An 18,641-nucleotide genomic window follows, 5' to 3' on the forward strand; every position below is an offset into this window, starting at 1 on the left:
AGAATTGAGCTGTTTGGGTATTCACACCGCGTGGCTAATAGCAATAACAACAGACAAAACAGATGACAATTACTAATTGTACTACGAACTGGCGTGATAGGGCTGCCCAGCACAACTGTAGGCCATGGCTAAGCTATCCCTCTCCTCTGCCGTGTTCACATCATTTTTCCTAGAATAAACACTCCACCATTGCCGTTAATCAATGGATTGATTGGAGGCTCCTGGGGTACACAATCTCCACCGTCCACGACATCCCATACAGGACCCCCCGATGCTCGACGCGTGGCCACATCCCACTTCATTACACCGACCTCATTTCACACTTGGCCAATGCTTCCACACACACTCTCTCTCTCTCTCCATTTCTCTAAATTAAACCCATGCATCATTCTCGAAATTAAATTAAAATTCAAAAAAATATTTATTATAATAAAATAAACAACGAAATCCCTTTCCTCTTTTCTTTCCTATATAAACCCCTGCAAATCCCACATTCTCCGATATCTCTCCCTCTCTCACTCAACCCACATTTTCACTCTCTCTTCTCTCTATCTCTAAAGTCCCTTCATTCCCCTCTCTTTCTCTCTTCCGTTATGGCAGTGAAAATGGGTGTGAGTATCGCTGTGGTTGCGTACGCGGTTGCCATGATTATGGTGGTGGAAGGAGCGGCGTCTTCGCCCCACGCGCCGGCTCCCGCAGTGGACTGCTCGAGTCTGATACTGAACATGGCGGATTGTTTGTCGTTCGTGTCGAACGGGAGCACGGTGGCGAAGCCGGAGGGAACCTGCTGTACTGGACTCAAGACTGTTCTCAAAGCCGACGCCGACTGCCTCTGCGAGGCCTTTAAGAGCAGCGCTCAACTCGGCGTCGTTTTGAATGTCACTAAGGCCACCACTCTCCCTCAGGCCTGCAAAGTCTCCGCTCCTTCTGCTTCTAACTGCGATTGTAAGCTCTCGTTTTTACATTTTCTTTATTTTAAAAAAAATATATATTTTGAACTTTTTTAAAAAAAAAAAAAGAAAAGAAAGTTACCATTGAAAATGATTTGTAGAACGACAAAAAAGCCTGATATTCTCAGTGTTATTTTGTTTTTACATGCTTTTTCTGCTCTGATTTTTTTTTTTCGGTTCTTTCTTGTTTGGACTGTTGTATATTCATACCTTGAAAATAGTTTCTCAGTTTGTCAAAAAGTTCTGATTCACTTTTTTTATGGGGTGAAATTTACTTTGTTTAATAGCTTTTTCTGGCTTTTATATTTTTATTTTAAAGATATCGTTTCTTCCTTTTTTCTTAATGAAATTTAATTTATTTTTATTTATTTGTTATTTGCAGTATCCATTGCTCCTTCTGGATCTCCTGGTAAGTTCAGATCCAAACATCTTTGCACATTTCTCTTTTTATTTATTTATTATTATATATGAATTTATCATCTTAAATGAAGTAAAATGCTATTATTTTATATGTAGAGATACCACCCTATCTATATTTAGAATATTTTAATTTGAATATACAATTAAAAATGATTTCTTTGAGTGACATGCCTGGTAACATTTTCTAAATTTGTCAAACTTAAATTTCCGTTTGGGTCCCTTTAATTGTGGTGGGATTTGTACTAATATGAATGGTGGACCATCAAAAAGTTTTTTCTATATTGATTTTGCCCTTTGTATTGTTTTACCACAATGTTTTTATTGGCTGTGAATTAATGGTGGAAACCATAAAATCCTTAAATTGACAATCTTAATTATGGTGTTTACTCAGTAAATGGCATTGGCCGTTTTTTCCTTTCTATCTTATCATAACTTAAAACTATTGACTTACCATTACATGTTTTACCTTCTTGTCAAAATCCTTGACTTATTCTCCTCAAATTTTCAGTTTCCTTTATGAAATTGCGAATCAAGTAAAAAATATGTTACTATTTTGGTGTATGCATTGAATTTATGTTTTCATACATTATTTAAATTTTGAAAAACTTATTTACTTTTGAGTTTGTTGTTCCATTTGTCATTATATGCTGTCTATTAAACTGTGATGTATAGTCTAACTCGCATGTGTTGCAACAGCTCTTACACCGGCTGAATCGACTCCAACATCGACAGCAGCAGCGCCTGATGCCAGCGCCATCAACGGGCAGGCACCGGCACCATCCCCAGGGAGTTCTGGTGCTGCTGGTGCCATGTCTGTTTCGGCTGGTTCTTTGCTTGTTGGGCTTGTAGTTGCATCATTCTCTTGGTTCTGAGCTTGGAGTTTGGTCTTTTTTGTGAGGGAATAGACTATTGTTGGGGGAATCATATTGTTATTTTGTTTTTGTTATTAACACCATTTGAGGTTCTCTTTACCTTAGTTTGTTCTTGTTTCCCTTATAGTAGGTAAACACATTCATTTTGCAGTTAACCTTCTGGCCTATGGAGATTTGGACTCCCTTCTGCTAATATATTAAATTTATCTTCTATTATTATTATTATTATTGATCGTTCAAATTTCAAATAACCATTAAAGATGATTGCTTCGGTTGATTTCATGTGTGATTAATCCTCACAAATCTCAATGTTCGTTGCATCAAATTATACAATATTATCTTTTCATAAAAAAATTGATTTTTTTTAATAAGAGTAAATAGCATGAGTTTAATTTTGTACGCCCTAATATTCGAGTTATATAAATTAATATTTCTCAAAACTAAAAATTTGTACCATACAAAATCAACTTAGTTTTATTGAAATTAGGTTTTGAAATATTATTCTAATGAGTATTTACAGTGAACAATTTTTTTTAATATTTTGAATTATAAAAAGTGTTTATATCATCAAAGTTCAAATTTTTCTAAAATATATCACTTAATTTTTTAATTGCTTTTATTATAAAATAATTTTCAGAGTTCCCCACGAAAAATAATTTATAGCTCAATTAATTAATTACTATTTGCTGGACCATAAATCCAGAAATGACCTATGTGACACTAAGGATGATAATTTTACACGAAAATTTGTTTACCCATGGATATCCTACCTTGAAGGGTAGGGTATTACCTAATAAATTATGATTTAGGGTAGGGTGAGGATAAAAAACATGTACCCGATATGGGTATAGGATAGGTTATGAGTATAGGTGTATCCAACCTTATTACCCTATCCAAATATATACGTGTATATTTATTTATAATTATTTGCATGTATATATGTAAATTTATATGAATATATTTAAAATTTAATTATATTTTTTAAAATATATAAAATAAAATTTTATAAGATAAATTAAAAGATATGTATAAATACATGTGATACAATATATTATAAATAATTAATATAAAATTTTAATTATAATTTATACAATAAAAATTAAATACTTAATCATATTCTAAATACAATGTATCTTATTAATATTTAGGATTTTAACACATTATATTATATTTTAATTAACTTTACAAGGATAAATAAAGATAATATATCATATAACTTTTACAATATCTATCACATTATATTATATTCTTATTAATTTTATAAGTATAAATAATCCCATTGCTATTTACTATTTTTAATACTTAATCATGTTATATTTTATTTAATTTTGTAAGTATAATATATTGATTTTTTTTCTTCAATTTATTTAATTTGAAATTTTATTAGGGTAGGGTTACCCATATCCGTTAGGGCAATGCCCGTACCCTACCCGAAAAATATTATAGGGTAGAGTATAAGTAGAACTTTTCTTATAGGATAGGATCGTGAAATAGACAGATCTTATCCATACCCTATTCGTTGATATCCCTATATAACACACATTTAATAAGTTTGAGAAACTAAGTAATATAAAATAAAATTTGGAGAGCTAAGTGATTTTTTTTATAAAAGTTGAGAACCTCTACTAATATAAACCTTATAAAATTGAGATCCAATTTTAAATTAAAAAACACTAATGATGTCACCTCATGCAATATTGAATACATAAGATGATATTATGTTGAATTTAATTATTTTAATATGCTATTGTAAAAAAGTTGATTAAAAAAATTAATATATAATTAGATTTGTTAAATCTCTTAGCATCTTGTACAATTTTTTTGATTCAGAAAAAAAATGTATATAAAAAAGTTTATTTAAAAAAATTAATATAGAATTAATTTTGTCAAATTTCTTAAGATCATGTACAATTTTTTTTATTGACCAAAAACATGTATATGATTATTTATAATTCTGTAAGCATTAGTTTCTATTTTAATTTTAATATATTATAATTGTGTGTGAAAGATGATGAATGATTGTGGCTGAGTTATTATCTATCTAGAAAAATGATTTTTTTTTCTTCTTTGTTTTAATTTATCTCGAAACAAGGTTATACTTAATTAATATATATAAAACACATGTTTTGTTTATATTGGTCGACAGGGAATGAGACATACATTTTGGAGCGAGGATCCTGATTTTTCTATTCTTACTCTCACGAGTAAACACACTATTATTGTTTTAACATTTATAAGTCATACATGGATGAATAAAGAAAAATATAAAAGAAAATACAATAAAAAGTTTCCTTAGCAATCCTCGTATGCAATTAATCTTATTATTAAAGCAGTTCTTTTTTTTTTTTTTTTTTTTGAAAGAGTATTATTAAAGCAGTTCACCAATAATAATTATCATTTTGTGTTTTCATACGAAATATTTATAAAATTATACAATACTTTTTAAAATATATATATTACTTTATGGCAAAATTATAAAAAATTTACCATTTATTGCACTTATATATTATGGTAATATTGTACATAATGTTATAAATTAATGCGGTCATAAATCTGACTGATACTTTTTTGACTAACTTGCTACAATATTTGTGATGTCAATATATTAAATTTACAGTTGGTTATACTTATATCTCTATTTTTTTGCTTCTTTCTAGAGTAAGAATACCTAACTATTATTAAAATAGTATGGACATAATTATTTTATATAATATGAATTTGTAATTCTAAAATTAGAAAAAAAATAATTAAATGAATAATTAATCCAAATGTCAGTCAAGAGCAGATTTTGTCTTCATTTTGACTGCAATAATACCTTACATTATTAAAATAGTATGGCCATAATTCTTTCTTAATATGAAATTTCACATTTTAATGTTACCAACTTTATATTTAATTAAATTGATTAATTAAATGTAGAATAAAATGTTGGTACTGGAACAAATATTCTGTAGTTATAGACAGAAATTCTTTAACTACAGAAAAATAAAAAACACATATAGTTATTTTTACGTGGTATCAATATCCTTTAAGATATTACTAGTTCACGGGGCCACACCCAGAGATAAAATTTATTAATAAAGTTTCTCAAAAATACAAAGTATTTGACTTAAGCAAAGATTAGACTCTCTCTAATTTTATGCTGCAAGCTTGATGTATTTTCCACTTGATGAATGAACCTTGCTGAAACTTTAAGAACTCGAACTCCCTTCGATTTGCTTGAAGAGTGCTTGCTTCCTCCCAAGGCAAGACTAGGATGAACCTTCTCCCGAAGGTTTGCTCTTTGTTCTTCTATTTGTTGAATTATTTTAATACACAAAACACATACAAAGACACAAAAACAGAGGTATAGTCGAACCACTAACCTCTACAAAATAAACACTCTTTTTCAAAAGATGTAAAATAAGTTTAGAAATAGACAAAAGAATTAACCTATACAAGGCTGCTATGGTAAGTATTTATACACAAATATACTCACATAAGACAACCTTTACTAGGTTTGAATGCACACAACTCACTAGGAAATGTTTCCTTAAATAATCAATCAATTACATTGAATCATCTGAGATCTGAGGAAATAGACAGACTGTCTGTAGCTACAGATCAGTCCGTATCTAAGCTGACATTGCAAGATCCTATTTTCGGTTCTAATGAAGATCAATCCGATCCTATCTGTTGAAATCTGGTCATAAGAATCAAGTTGTCAAATGAAATCAGCCAAATATAAAATAAATCAACATTTATTATTTGATTCATATGTTAAAAGCTAAGTATATTGTGAAACCTTCTATAAATAGAATAGATTAATATAATAAGCTTTTTATATAATCATAACATAAATGTGAACAAAATAAAAATGAAATAATATTCTATTGAATGCCGAGATTAGAAGAAATAAATCAAAAAATATTTTGTCAAATATAATTTGCCAAAAATGGAATTTACAATCTCCCCCTTTGGCACTTTGATTAACAAAATATTTTGGATGTAAATACCCAAGAAGAATCTGGTTAGAAACAATGAGAGTATACAATACTCCCCCTGCACATAAGAGTTACTAACACATAAAACAAACAAACTTGTTAACTTTTAAAGAGAAAGTTTAACACAACAACTCCCCCTGAAAATAGGGTCCAGACTCAAAACAAACAAAGAGTTGGAACTAACAACAAAAATAAACACTACTCCCCCTTGTCGTCTATCAATAGGCCAAAGAAAAACAAAAACAAAAGAAAAAACCACAAAAAACACAAGGTTCAACAAGATAGAAATATTAACATGCAGCAAGAAACTTCTGAATTGAACTAAGATGTTGAAGAATAGAAGCTTGGCTCTCCTCCAATTTATCCAACTGATTGGTAACCTTAGAAATTTCTGTATGAACAGATTGAAAAGCTGGAGCTACAGACGATGATCTTGAATCTGCAGGAGAAACATCACACATAGGTGGCAAAGATATTCCTTTAGGTTGCTTAGAAGATTCAAACTTCTCAGAGGGTTTGAAAGTCATTCCAGACACATGGGGCTCTTCAGATTCAGTGTCCAAGATCAGCTCCTTCTGTGAAGACAACACTTTATAGATCAAGTTAGGAAAAAGAAAATTTAATTTCCTACGATTTCCCTTGCGCAAGACCACTATCTAATCTAAAATCATGTCAGCTGGATCAATTTGAGTATTAATTGTGAGCTTAAATAGCAAGAAGGCTAATTCTTGAGAGACCGTAACCGTGTTGGAAGATGGCAACCAATTAGAAAGAGCAAACCTCATTAGTGCAGCATGTTGATATGTGAGATGAGCAAGGCAGTATCATGAGTATTTCAAGTAACAGTTTGTCCAATGATTTCAGACAAAACCACATCTTTGTCAAATGGCACCTCGGTGGACTCTATACATCTATAGGAAGACCGAGTGCAGCAGCAATATCTTGAACAGTAAAAGAATACCAATGGCCTCTAACATAAACTTTCCCAAACACGCAAGAATTTTTGTCAAGAAATTCATCATTTACATTAGCATAAAATTCTTTGACTACCCTATCAACATAACCAGTAAAGCCATTTATAGTATTCATCCAACCCCTCTCTTGAACAATTTTTATTACCCCATAAATCCTATGAGCATCAATATCAATTTTTTTCTTAACAATGAATTTTCGAGAAGCATAAAGACTCATGTGCCTTTCATTGTCATTAAAGCAGAAAAAATGAGAATGTGGAGAAAAATCTTCGAGTTTACTAGACTTTCGGGCCTTTTTAGAGATAGGAGCAGAGGGAGGAATTTCTAGAGGTCGTTTGCCTGTAGATTTCTGCTTGTCCAGAACAGGGAGCCCTGGAGACACACCTTCAGGTTCTGAAGCTACAGAATGGTCTTTTGAAGGCTCACTTTCATCAGGAGTCTCTTTTTCCTCAGGTTGAATTTCTGTATTCAAGCCCTCACTAGGATCAGATTCAACTTCTAAGTCACTCTTATCGCCACCCTCAGATTCAGTTGTTGACATAGAAGGTGGATTTGCTTTGAGACAAGCAGCTAGGGGAGTTGAGACAACCATACTAGAGCGTCTGGCAGATCGATGAGCAGAGAGATTTTTAGATGCAGAGGGAGGTGGAGAGGATACTTATGGGGAGACTTCAGTGCTGGGTTTTGCTCCTCCACAACCGTCATACCAAGATGCAGAATCCTCCTTTGAAGATGAAGACTTAGGACTTGAGCGCGCAGATGAGGAGGTCTTTTGAGGGTCATCACCACCCAGACCCAGAGTAGCAGAAGAGATTAGAGAGGCGGTCTGAGATGGTTTCTCATTCAGATTAAGGACCTTTTTTCGAGATTGACCCCTTGTGTCTTCTCGAATGGTTTGCAGTAGCAGGAGAGTCGATTGGGGATTTGACCGAGGGTTTTGCACGAGCAGGACGCTTGGAACTGCCAGCAGATTTAGTCTTAGCCATTCCTGAAAAACAAAGAACCAGAGAAATCACAAAAACACGAGAAGAGAAGGTGAAACTGAGAAGAAGAAACAAAAAAGGATAATGATAGATGTGATCGTGGGTTAGGGGTTTAAAAAGAGAAGGGGTAAATAGTTACCTAAAATGAAAAATCAAGAAAAGGAAACTAAATATGTGCAATAAAGGGACACAAATCAGGTAACTGTCAATTAAGAAATTTGTTTTTCTTTTTTGTTTCCCAAATCTCACACAATCCGTACCCCAATTAAAAAAACAACCATTATTAAACAAACCACAAAAAACTTACCGCCGAAACTTCCTTTTTTTTATATATATTTTGCAAAATTTTATTATTATATTATTATTTTTTTAATTTTTGACCTTTTTTTTTTAATTTTTCCGTTTTTGTATTATTTGTTTAAATGACAAAAAAAAAAGACATTTGTCACACTGAAGAGCAAAAATGCTAGTTTATGAAATAAAATTAAACCAAGACAAACAAAGACAATATTTTTTAATGAAGCTCTTAAAAACAGTCACAATATTTTTTTTGTATTATTATATATATATAAATTAACAAACCTTGTTAATTTTTCCAACCAATTGAATCAACTATTCTGTTTACTTTTGTTCTTGATGAAAGAATCAAACTTGTAAGAAAATACAAACATTATATTAACAAACTAATTATCTATTGTACTAAAATTATAAAAGTTACGCAGGAAAATAATTTACTCAGTCACAAATAAATATATTAATTAGTTCAATCAGTATGTAACAACTTTTGAGACCATGTTTTTTTATTTAAAAATGTGTCAAGCATTTGTGTGTGAAAGTGAAAGCAGGGAATATTGCCCAAAATTGTCAAATAGACTTTTTTTGAGAATTATAACAAATGGAGATGCTATCACACTACCTCAATGGTAGCCATTTTCAATGGTGGCGTATCCTCTACATAACTGCTAATTACATAGTATCAACTTACTCAGAGATGACTTTCACACATTGAGACATGTAGTTCTATTCTTCCAATGGAGCTCGAAACACATTTTTTTTTATTAAAAAATGGTAGCTTGAACATAACACTGATTGAAAAACTCAAATATTTCTAGGAGGAGTAAATTATTTTTCCTGAACTAAGCCTATCTAAAATAATACACTAGAGAAATTAGCAAGTAACATAATAATATGTATTTCTTTTGAGTTCGATAGCTTCTTCTGGAACAAGAACAAGACAAGACTTTTTGAGCAATACAATCAAGGCAAAAATATCAATATAAACAGACGAAAGAAATTTAAATGGGACAAACCCCTAAGGATTTCCTTAGAGAATTAAAACGGACTGAATCAAGAGCTTCAGTAAAGATATATGCAATTTGTTTGCTTGTTTCAACATATTCCAAGACTAGAATTTTATTTTCCACAAGTTCTCTAATAAAGTGATGACGGATATCTATGTGCCTAGTGCGTGAGTGTTGAATAGGATTTTTCAAAATATTTACAGCACTAGTGTTGTCACAAAAAATGGTTAACGTTTTCAAATCAAACCCATAGTCTACCATCATTTGTTTCATCCGTAACAGTTGGGTACAACAACTACCCACAACAATGTACTCAACTTCTGCAGTTGACAGAAAAATTGAGTTTTGTTTTTTGCTGTGCCATGAAACAAGATTGTTTCCTAGATAGAAACATCCCCCACTAGTGCTTTTTTGATCATTAGCATTACCTGCCCAATCAGCACCACTAAAACAAACCAAGTTAGAATTGGTATCCTTGGAAAAACAAATCCCAAAATCAAGAGTGCTATTTACATAGCAAATGATTCTTTTCACATTAGTAATATGAGACTCCATGGGATTTCCTTGATAATGAGCACACACACCAACACTAAAATAAATATCATGACGGCTAGCAGTAAGATAAAGCAAACGACCAATCATACTTCTACATAGTTTTGGATCTACCTTTACTCCATGTTCATCTTTGGATAATTTTACTGTTGTACTCATTGGAGTATTGGTATGTTTGGCATATTCAAGAGCAAATTTTTTCACTAAGTTTTTTGCATATTTACTTTGTGAAACAAAAGTACCATCCTCAGATTGCTTAACCTAAAGACCCAAAAAATAGGTGAGTTAACCTACCATACTCATTTCAAACTCATCTTGCATTTGTTGAATGAAAACCTGCACTTCAGAGATATATGTAGAACCAAATACTATATCATCAACATAAATGTGAGCAACAATAACATCAAAATTCATGTTTTTGATAAACAGTGTCTTGTCTACACTACCTCTTTGATAATCATGTGAAATTAGAAATTGAGTTAAACGCTCATACCACTTTGTGTAATTTGTAAACATATTTAGGAAAATGAAGGTCCTCAAACCCTTTAGGTTGCTCAACAAAAGCTTCTTCATTCAAAATTCCATTTAAAAAAGCAGACTTAACATCTATTTGGTGCAATTTAAATCCAATAACACAAGCAATAGATAGAAGTAGCCTTATGGATTCAAGTCTTGCCACTGATGCAAATGTTTCATCAAAATCAATACCTTCAACTTGTGTGTATCCTTGAGCCACCAATCTTGCTTTGTTCCTTACAATGGTGCCAAATTCATCACTCTTGTTTTTGAATATCCATTTCGTTCCAATGACATTGGCATGGCTCGGTCTAGGAACAAGAGTCCAAACTTCATTGCGAGAAAACTGATCCAACTCCTCTTACATTGCATGAATCCATGATTCATCCATCAAAGCTTCCTTCTCCTTTTTAGGCTCAAAAGATGAAGTAAAACATGAAAATTGAACCAAATTTACATACCTTATTCGAGTAACCATGCTTTCTTCCATATTTTCAAGAATGAGGTCAATAGGGTGGTTCATTTTTACTTTGGAAGATGGTTATTTCTGAACTGGATCTGTGATGATGTTTGGTGTTTGATTTGTTTCATTCCCTGATGTAGAATCTAAAAATCATCAGTTGTAGCTACATAATCCGAAGTTGTTGCATCAGATGCATATTCTGATAGCTCAATCAAATCCTCTGTCAGTGCAGGAGATTTTTCAGCAAATCTTCTATGTTGACTTATGTAGAAAACTCAGAAAAATCCTTAAAATCATCAACAACAACATTACCAGACTTCATTACAGTTTGGGTTCTCATGTTATATACACGATATGCCCTGCTATTAACAGAATATCCAATAAAAACACCGTTACTCTTAGCATCAAACTTTACAGTGTTTTCACGATCTCTTAGAATATACCAAGCACAACCAAACACATGAAAATGACTTACATTGGGTTTCTTACCTTTCCAGATTTCATAAGGTGTCTTAAGAGTACTTCGACGAAGAAACACTCTATTTATGATATAACAAGCTGTGTTCATTGCTTCAGCCCATAATCGCTTGGGAAGCTTTTTGCTATTTAACATCACCCTGACCATCTCCTGCAAGGTGTGGTTCTTTCTTTCCACAACTCTATTTTGCTGAGGAGTTTTAGGAGCAGAAAATTCATGAGAATTACCTGTAGACTTACAAAACTCATCATAAACAACATTTTCAAATTATTTCCCATGATCACTCCTAATTCGAACTATTTTGCCAATATTGCAGTCTTTTTCAACTTTTAGTTTCAAACAAAGAGATTTAAAAGCATCAAAAGTATTAGATTTTTCTCTTAAAAAATCAACCCATGTGAAACGAGAGAAATCACCAACACAGACAAAAATATATCTCTTACCATTCAAACTTTCAACCTGAATTGTACCCATCAGATCCATGTGGAGTAATTCAAGAACCTTGGTGGTATTAAAATCAGAAATGCATTTGTGGGTAACTTTCAATTGCTTACCAAGCTGGCAAGGTTCACATTTACTCACAGATTCTTTACCTAATTTAGGCAACCCTCGAACAATCCCTGCATTTGACTACTTTTTCAAATTTTTGTAGTTTACGTGCCCAAGTTTTTCATGCCATAGATCAGTGGTGTTATCTATGACTGAGTGACACGTAAGAACATGAGTAAGAGTGTAACAATTATCAGTAGATCTAAAACCTTGTAAAATACATTGTTTATCACTGTTGAGAACATAACAATGATCATTATCAAAATTAACAGTATACCCTTGATCACAGATTTGACTAACGCTAAGTAAATTAGCTTTTAGTCCTTCAACTAACATCACATTTTTAAGCTTTGGTAAGCCTTCAAAATTTAGGATTCCCATCCCAATAACATTTCCAGCTAAACCATTTCCAAATGGAAATCCACCACATTGCATAGGTCGAATATTGACAAGAAAGTCTCTGTTACCTGTCATGTGTCTAGAACAACTACTGTCAAAATACCACATTTGAGAAGCAGCAATTTTAAAGAAAGAAAAACCAACAAGACATTTTTCTTTCTTTATCCATATTTGTGTTTTGTGAAAAATGTTTATTTTGTTTTTTTTATAGGTTTTTCCAAAATAATTGGACCTAAACATATTGTGCAAAATAAAGCATTTAGGTTGAATGTGACCTCTTACACCACAAAAGTAACAAATGTGAACAAATTTTCTGGATTGTTCACGAAATCTGTCACCCTTACCTGATCGCTTCTCTTTTGTAAGTGCAGAAGACCTACTTGCAATATCAGACACCTGTAATGTTAGATCAGAACATCTAGGATGAATTTTCTCAGATTTAACAAATTTTGTGTCTATTTTATTTTGAGATTCAACAAATCCCAACCTAGCATGACTTATTTTCCTTGTGTTCTGAATTTCTTCAAATATAGACGAACCTGAATTTAACACATTAACATTTCGTTTCATATTTTCAAGTCCTTTTGTTAAATAGTTAATTTCAGTCATTTTTTAACACAATTCAGATTCACAACTTTTGTTTTTCATCTCAAGTACTTTGATGTAATGAGACAAATTTTTATTAATTTTTGTCAATGAACGGTTTTCAGCATAAACTTATACCCACTTACCATACATTACCTTGTAAGATTCAGCCAATGAATCCTCATTGATTTCTGACTCATCAGAATTTGAGACTACACCATCAATATTGCTTTCAGTGATAATGTTGTTCAAACACACAAGTTTTTCCTGAAAAACACTAGACAAAGCAGAGGTTAAAGCAACATTTCCCTCATCTTCTTCACTGCTTTTGGTCTCATCATCACTCCAAGTGACATTTAGCCCTTTTTTGTTCTTTTTCAACGTATTGGCACATTCCGATTGAATATGACCAAAACCTTCACACTCTCTTCATTGAATACTTTGTTTGTTAGTAGAACCAACAAATTTAGAAGATATGTTACCTTTAGGGAATTTTGATAGATTATTTTTGTTGCTAACATTTTTCATGAATTTTTGGAAATTCCTTGTCAACAAGGCCATTTCTTCATCCTCTTCATTATCAGAATTTTTTTTAGAAGTTTTAAAAGTAATACCTTTATTTTTCTCACATGAGGATTTCAGCTTATCTTTTTGCTTGATCTGTTGGTTTAGTTCAAACATTCTCAAAGAGCCCATTAGCTCTTCAACCTTAATTTTGACAAAATCCTTTGCTTCTTCCATTGCCAGAAGCTTTGAGTCAAATCTATCTGGAAGCAGACGAACTATTTTTCGAACTAAAATAGATTCACCAAGTTTCTCACCCAAAGCAAAAAACTCGTTAGCAATGTCAGACAATTTTTCATAAAACTCAGAGAAAGTTTTAAATTCTAACAATCTCAATTCATCAAAATTATTTTGTAACATGGTAAAACGTGATCTTTTGACATCATCAGTCCCTTCAAATTAAGTTTGAAGGATTTGCCATGTCTTTTTTGCAGACTCACAAAAAGAAATCAATTTTATAAATCTTTCACCAACTCCATTAAAGAACGCATGCAAAGCCTTATTATTATAACCAGATATTTTTCATCTTCAGTGGACCACTCGAGTTCAGACTTTACCTTAGTATTACCTTCTTTGTCTTTATCAGTTGGTGGAGTCCATCCAGATAGTATAGATCTCCAAACCCTTTCATCTTGTGACTTGATAAACGCCCTCATTCTAACTTTCCAATAAGGATAGTTAGTATCATTCAGTAGAGGAGGTCTAGTTATGGAACTTTCTTCTGCAAAGAAAGACATCTTACACAAAACAAATTAAACAGAAAAATAACCACAAGATCTCACTAAGAGTTTAGTGAACCGCTCTGATACCAAATGAAATTTTGTATTTTAATGTTACCAACTTTATTTTTTATTAAATTAATTAATTAAATGCGGATTAAAAGATTGGTACTGGAACAGATATTCTGTAGCTACAGACAGAGATTCTGTAACTACAGAAATACACAACAAAATGATAAAAACAGAAAAATAAAGAACACACAGAGTTTTTTTTTATGTGGTGTCAATATCCTTTCGGATATTACTAGTCTACGGGGCCACGCCCAGAGATAAGATCCATTAATAAAGTTTCTAAAAAATACAAAGTATTTGACTTAAGCAAATATTAGACTCCCTCTAATTTTATGCCGCACGCTTGATGTATTTTCCACTTGATGAATGAACCTTGCTGAAACTTCAAGAACTCGAACTCCCTTCGATTTGCTTGAAGAGTGTTTGCTTCCTCCCGAGGAAAGACTAGGATGAACCTTCTCCCGAAGGTTTTCCCTTTGTTCTTCTCTTTGTTAAATTGTTTCAATACACAAAACACATACAAAGACACAAAATAACAGACTACAAAATAAACATTCTTTTTCTAAAGATGTAAAATAAGTTTAGAAATAAACAAAAGAGTTAACCTAGACAAGGCTGCTATGGTAAGTATTTATACACAAATATACCCACATAAGACAACCTTTACTAGGTCTAAACGCACACAGCTCACTACGAAATGTTTCCTTAAATAATCAATCAATTACATTGAATCATCCGAGATCTGAGGAAACAGACAGACTGTCTGTAGCTACAGATCAATCCGTATCTGAGCTGACATTGCAAGATTCTATCTTCGATTTTAATGAGGATCAATTTGATCCTATCTATTGAAATATGATCATAAGAATCAAGTTGTCAAATGAAATCAGACAGATATAAATAAATCAACATTTATTATTTGATTCATATGTTAAAAACTAAGTATATTGTCAAACCTTCTATAAATCAAATAGATTGATATAATGAGCTTTTTATATAATTATAACATAAATGTGAACAAAATAAAAATGAAATAATCTTCTATTGAATGCCAAAATTACAAGAAATAAATCAAAAAATATTTTGCCAAATATAATTTGCAAAAAATAGAAGTTACATAATATATGAAATTTTAATTTTAAAAATAGAAAAATAATTAAATGAATAATTAATCGAAATGTTAGTCAAGAATATATTTCAAAAGTAAAATGTGAATGTGTGACAAAAATATTTATACTTAATTTAAATGATATATTTAAAAAAAATATTTTATTATTCTATTTCTATCATTAAAATTGATTTTTTTTTTTAAAAAAAACTTAAGACCACATGCACTAGTTTAGTAGCGTTATGTATTATTACTGGAAAAAAAAAATAGGAAGATAAGTGTAACAAACTGTAAACTTTAGGAATTTTTATAGAAACTATCATAGTAACCTAGTAAGGGGATAACAAGGGATTTTTTTTTTCACAATGAAATTAGGATAACAGTGGACTTTATGACGGCATGATTTAGTAATATTGGGCATTATTGGTGTCAAAATAAAAAGAAGAAGCATAACAATACAACAAACGGTAAACTTTAAGGAATTTCGATGCAAATATCTTAAAAGAAACTTAAACCACATTAATTATACCACAAATGGGTTGTAAGTGTTTTTAGTTTTAGAGTAGCAATTGGATACTATTTTGCCAAATACAAGTGTGATAAGGCCGTGACTCAACTCTTTCAAGCAACATTGTTCATTGAATTCGAGAATCACATTCGAGTCCTAGCAAGTACGACTTATGATGCAAAAGTAACTCATAAATGTGATTTTATCTCCAACTTTGGTGTTGTGACATAATCATGTGTGCTCTCTGATGGGCTGAGACTCCTTGTGATTTGGATTGTTATGGCATGTGTACTTTCCTTCCCATTCGGTGCAGTGACGCTTTCGTGCGAGTGGCCTTTCTCCTTCTCGACTGGGGTGGGTTTGTGTGGGTGGGGTGGTGGTTTCGAGGGTTAGGGGAGATGAGATCTTGGGGTTTTGGGTTGTGACGGGAGGTGAAGGGGATCTTGAGATGGATTGGTGTTGAGATTCAATGTGGTTCTACTTTGTCCGTGTTATGATTTTTTAGTTTTATATTGTTTTTTTTTTATTATGTTATAGTTTATTTGATTTTGCTAAGAATGGTATTTTGTACCTACTGTCTCTCGTCCTCACTAGGGGGTCTGATACCCATTTGACGGTACTTTGTTTCGTCGGTCTAGTAGATCTAATCGGCGTGTTTATGCAGGACAACACTCGGATAAATCTGAATCTTATTCAGATCTTGGTCGAGAGTTTGTTCATAAGTTTATTAATCCTTTGTTTTGTGTTCTATTGATGTGATGTGCCGGTGTTCATAAGAAAGATGGATTGTTGCTATATTTTCAATAAGAATGTTTTGATTGTCATTAGGTCTTTACTCATTATTGGGGTTGATAATTCTTTGATGGCGGACATTGTAAAAGGCTCAGTAGTTAGCCTATGTTGGTCATTTGAAATTGTTGGACAAATATTCCCCCCCTCTCGAATTATAACACTTGTAGACTTTTGCTCTCTGAATTTTTTCGCTTGTCAAAAATACCCCGAATAACACTTGTAGACTTTTGCTCATTCTGTCCAAAATAGTAATGATTTGCTGACGTGACAGTTAAAAAAAATATATTTTTTTAAATATTAATTGATTTTAAATTAGAAAATATAAATAAAAACCAGTTTAAAAAATAAAAAATTATTTTTGAATTTATTAAATTATATAAAATCTAATAAATAAAAAATCAATAAACACAATTTTTTAATTATCCAAATATAATTAAAAAGACTAAAATCAATATTTCTAAACTAAATTAAAATCTTTAGACTAAATTAAATTAATGTTATACCCAGATTTCGAGCCATAGTAAATATGACCTCGAAAGCTGAGTTCGCAACAAATGGTCTCGTGAGGATTATAGTGATCTAGGATTGTAAGTCGAGCCTGCAAAGTATGATATATGGTCTCGAATGCGGTGATCTCGAAATGATCTCGATCTCGAAAGGTAGTTCCGAGAATACCTTCATCTTCAGGAACTTCGGAGCATGGGTCTTGAGCTCGATATCCCATCTCGAAAGCAACGTTAGCTCGGGAGATGTCAATGGCTCGCATAATGACATGAAACCTGAAATGCTAAAGTCTTGGAGATACGCTATAACCACCTTGAATATCTACAAGTATTGTAAGCATGAGATGTAATCCTCATTTATTGATGTAAATCCCCAAGAATCGTGGGATATTATTTAGTCAGTTGTGCGTTCCCTGGTCATCAGGGACGTTTCCTTTTTTATCTGATTAAAGGCATTTAAAGCCATTTATTTTTATTCACAAAAGAGTAACTACCCAATATATGTGGGATAGTATTCGGCAACCTTCTCTATAAATAGAGAGGTCATGCACCATTGTAATGGACCGAAATTCTGATCCTTGGGAGAAAACTCTGTAGAATTCATGCTAAAGAATGATTCAGAGATAATCTTGAGGTTAATAACAGAGACTCGTGGACTAGGCAGATTTAACTGCTGAACCACGTAAAAAACCGTGTGTTTGATTCGTTTGTTTCTTTTGGCCATTATCTTTAATTGTTTACGTGCTCTCTTCTTTTATCTGTTGACGAAAAACGGCGTCAACAGTTTGGTGCTTTCATTGAGAGCCTTAAGCATTCATCCCTGAGAGATTCATGGCTGCAAACAATCAGAACACTCCTGAAGAAAATTACCCAAGGCGTCCTGGAAAACAGCCAGTGGAGAACCCGGACGCTGATGAAAAGAGTGGGTCCTCTGATTCCCGAGGACCACCTCCACAACCAAGGGATGAGGACATGTACTATAACCCTGAACGTTATGTCCTTATTGTAGAATTGGAGAATCGGCAGCTGAAACAGTTGTTGGCAGAAGCCAACAAACGTAACGAGGAGTTGACTAGGATAGCCGCAGAGGCGCAGGTGGCTCAGCCCCCGCCTCGGCGCGACGACCAAGTCCCTCCTCCAAGGGACGTGCACGTTCCTCCCCGAAGGCCCCGTGGACGTCCACGAAAAAATGCTGCCACAAGGAGGCCGGCACAACCCCCAGCACCAGCAGATCCATCTGCTCCTTCTAGGCCTCAGAGGAGTACCCGAGCTCGGGTCCCGCCTAATCCACCTGCGGAAGCACCTGCAGGAACTGAGAATAACCGAGCTCCTACCGAGGCTCGGACTCAG

The 18,641-nt window shown here is 32.8% G+C and overlaps 2 protein-coding genes across 2 annotated transcripts; one reads left to right on the forward strand and one right to left on the reverse strand.

Moving 5' to 3' along the window:
* The first annotated feature begins 476 nt into the window (after positions 1 to 476).
* Positions 477 to 2,467, forward strand: LOC133782050 (non-specific lipid transfer protein GPI-anchored 31). Its single transcript, XM_062221203.1, has 3 exons — positions 477 to 945; positions 1,333 to 1,359; positions 2,067 to 2,467. The coding sequence occupies exons 1-3, from the start codon at positions 594 to 596 to the stop codon at positions 2,240 to 2,242; spliced, it is 555 nt and encodes a 184-aa protein (XP_062077187.1). The 5' UTR covers positions 477 to 593; the 3' UTR covers positions 2,243 to 2,467.
* An 8,809-nt stretch (positions 2,468 to 11,276) lies between these two features.
* On the reverse strand, positions 11,277 to 14,326 carry LOC133784967 (uncharacterized). Its single transcript, XM_062224231.1, has 7 exons — positions 14,158 to 14,326; positions 13,640 to 13,981; positions 13,172 to 13,450; positions 12,785 to 12,979; positions 12,263 to 12,508; positions 11,936 to 12,112; positions 11,277 to 11,719 (listed from the first exon to the last, which is right to left on the reverse strand). The coding sequence occupies exons 1-7, from the start codon at positions 14,324 to 14,326 to the stop codon at positions 11,277 to 11,279; spliced, it is 1,851 nt and encodes a 616-aa protein (XP_062080215.1).
* Positions 14,327 to 18,641: the final 4,315 nt, after the last annotated feature.

This window comes from Humulus lupulus, chromosome 6 (assembly GCF_963169125.1).
Source record: "Humulus lupulus chromosome 6, drHumLupu1.1, whole genome shotgun sequence".
NCBI lineage: Eukaryota > Viridiplantae > Streptophyta > Magnoliopsida > Rosales > Cannabaceae > Humulus > Humulus lupulus.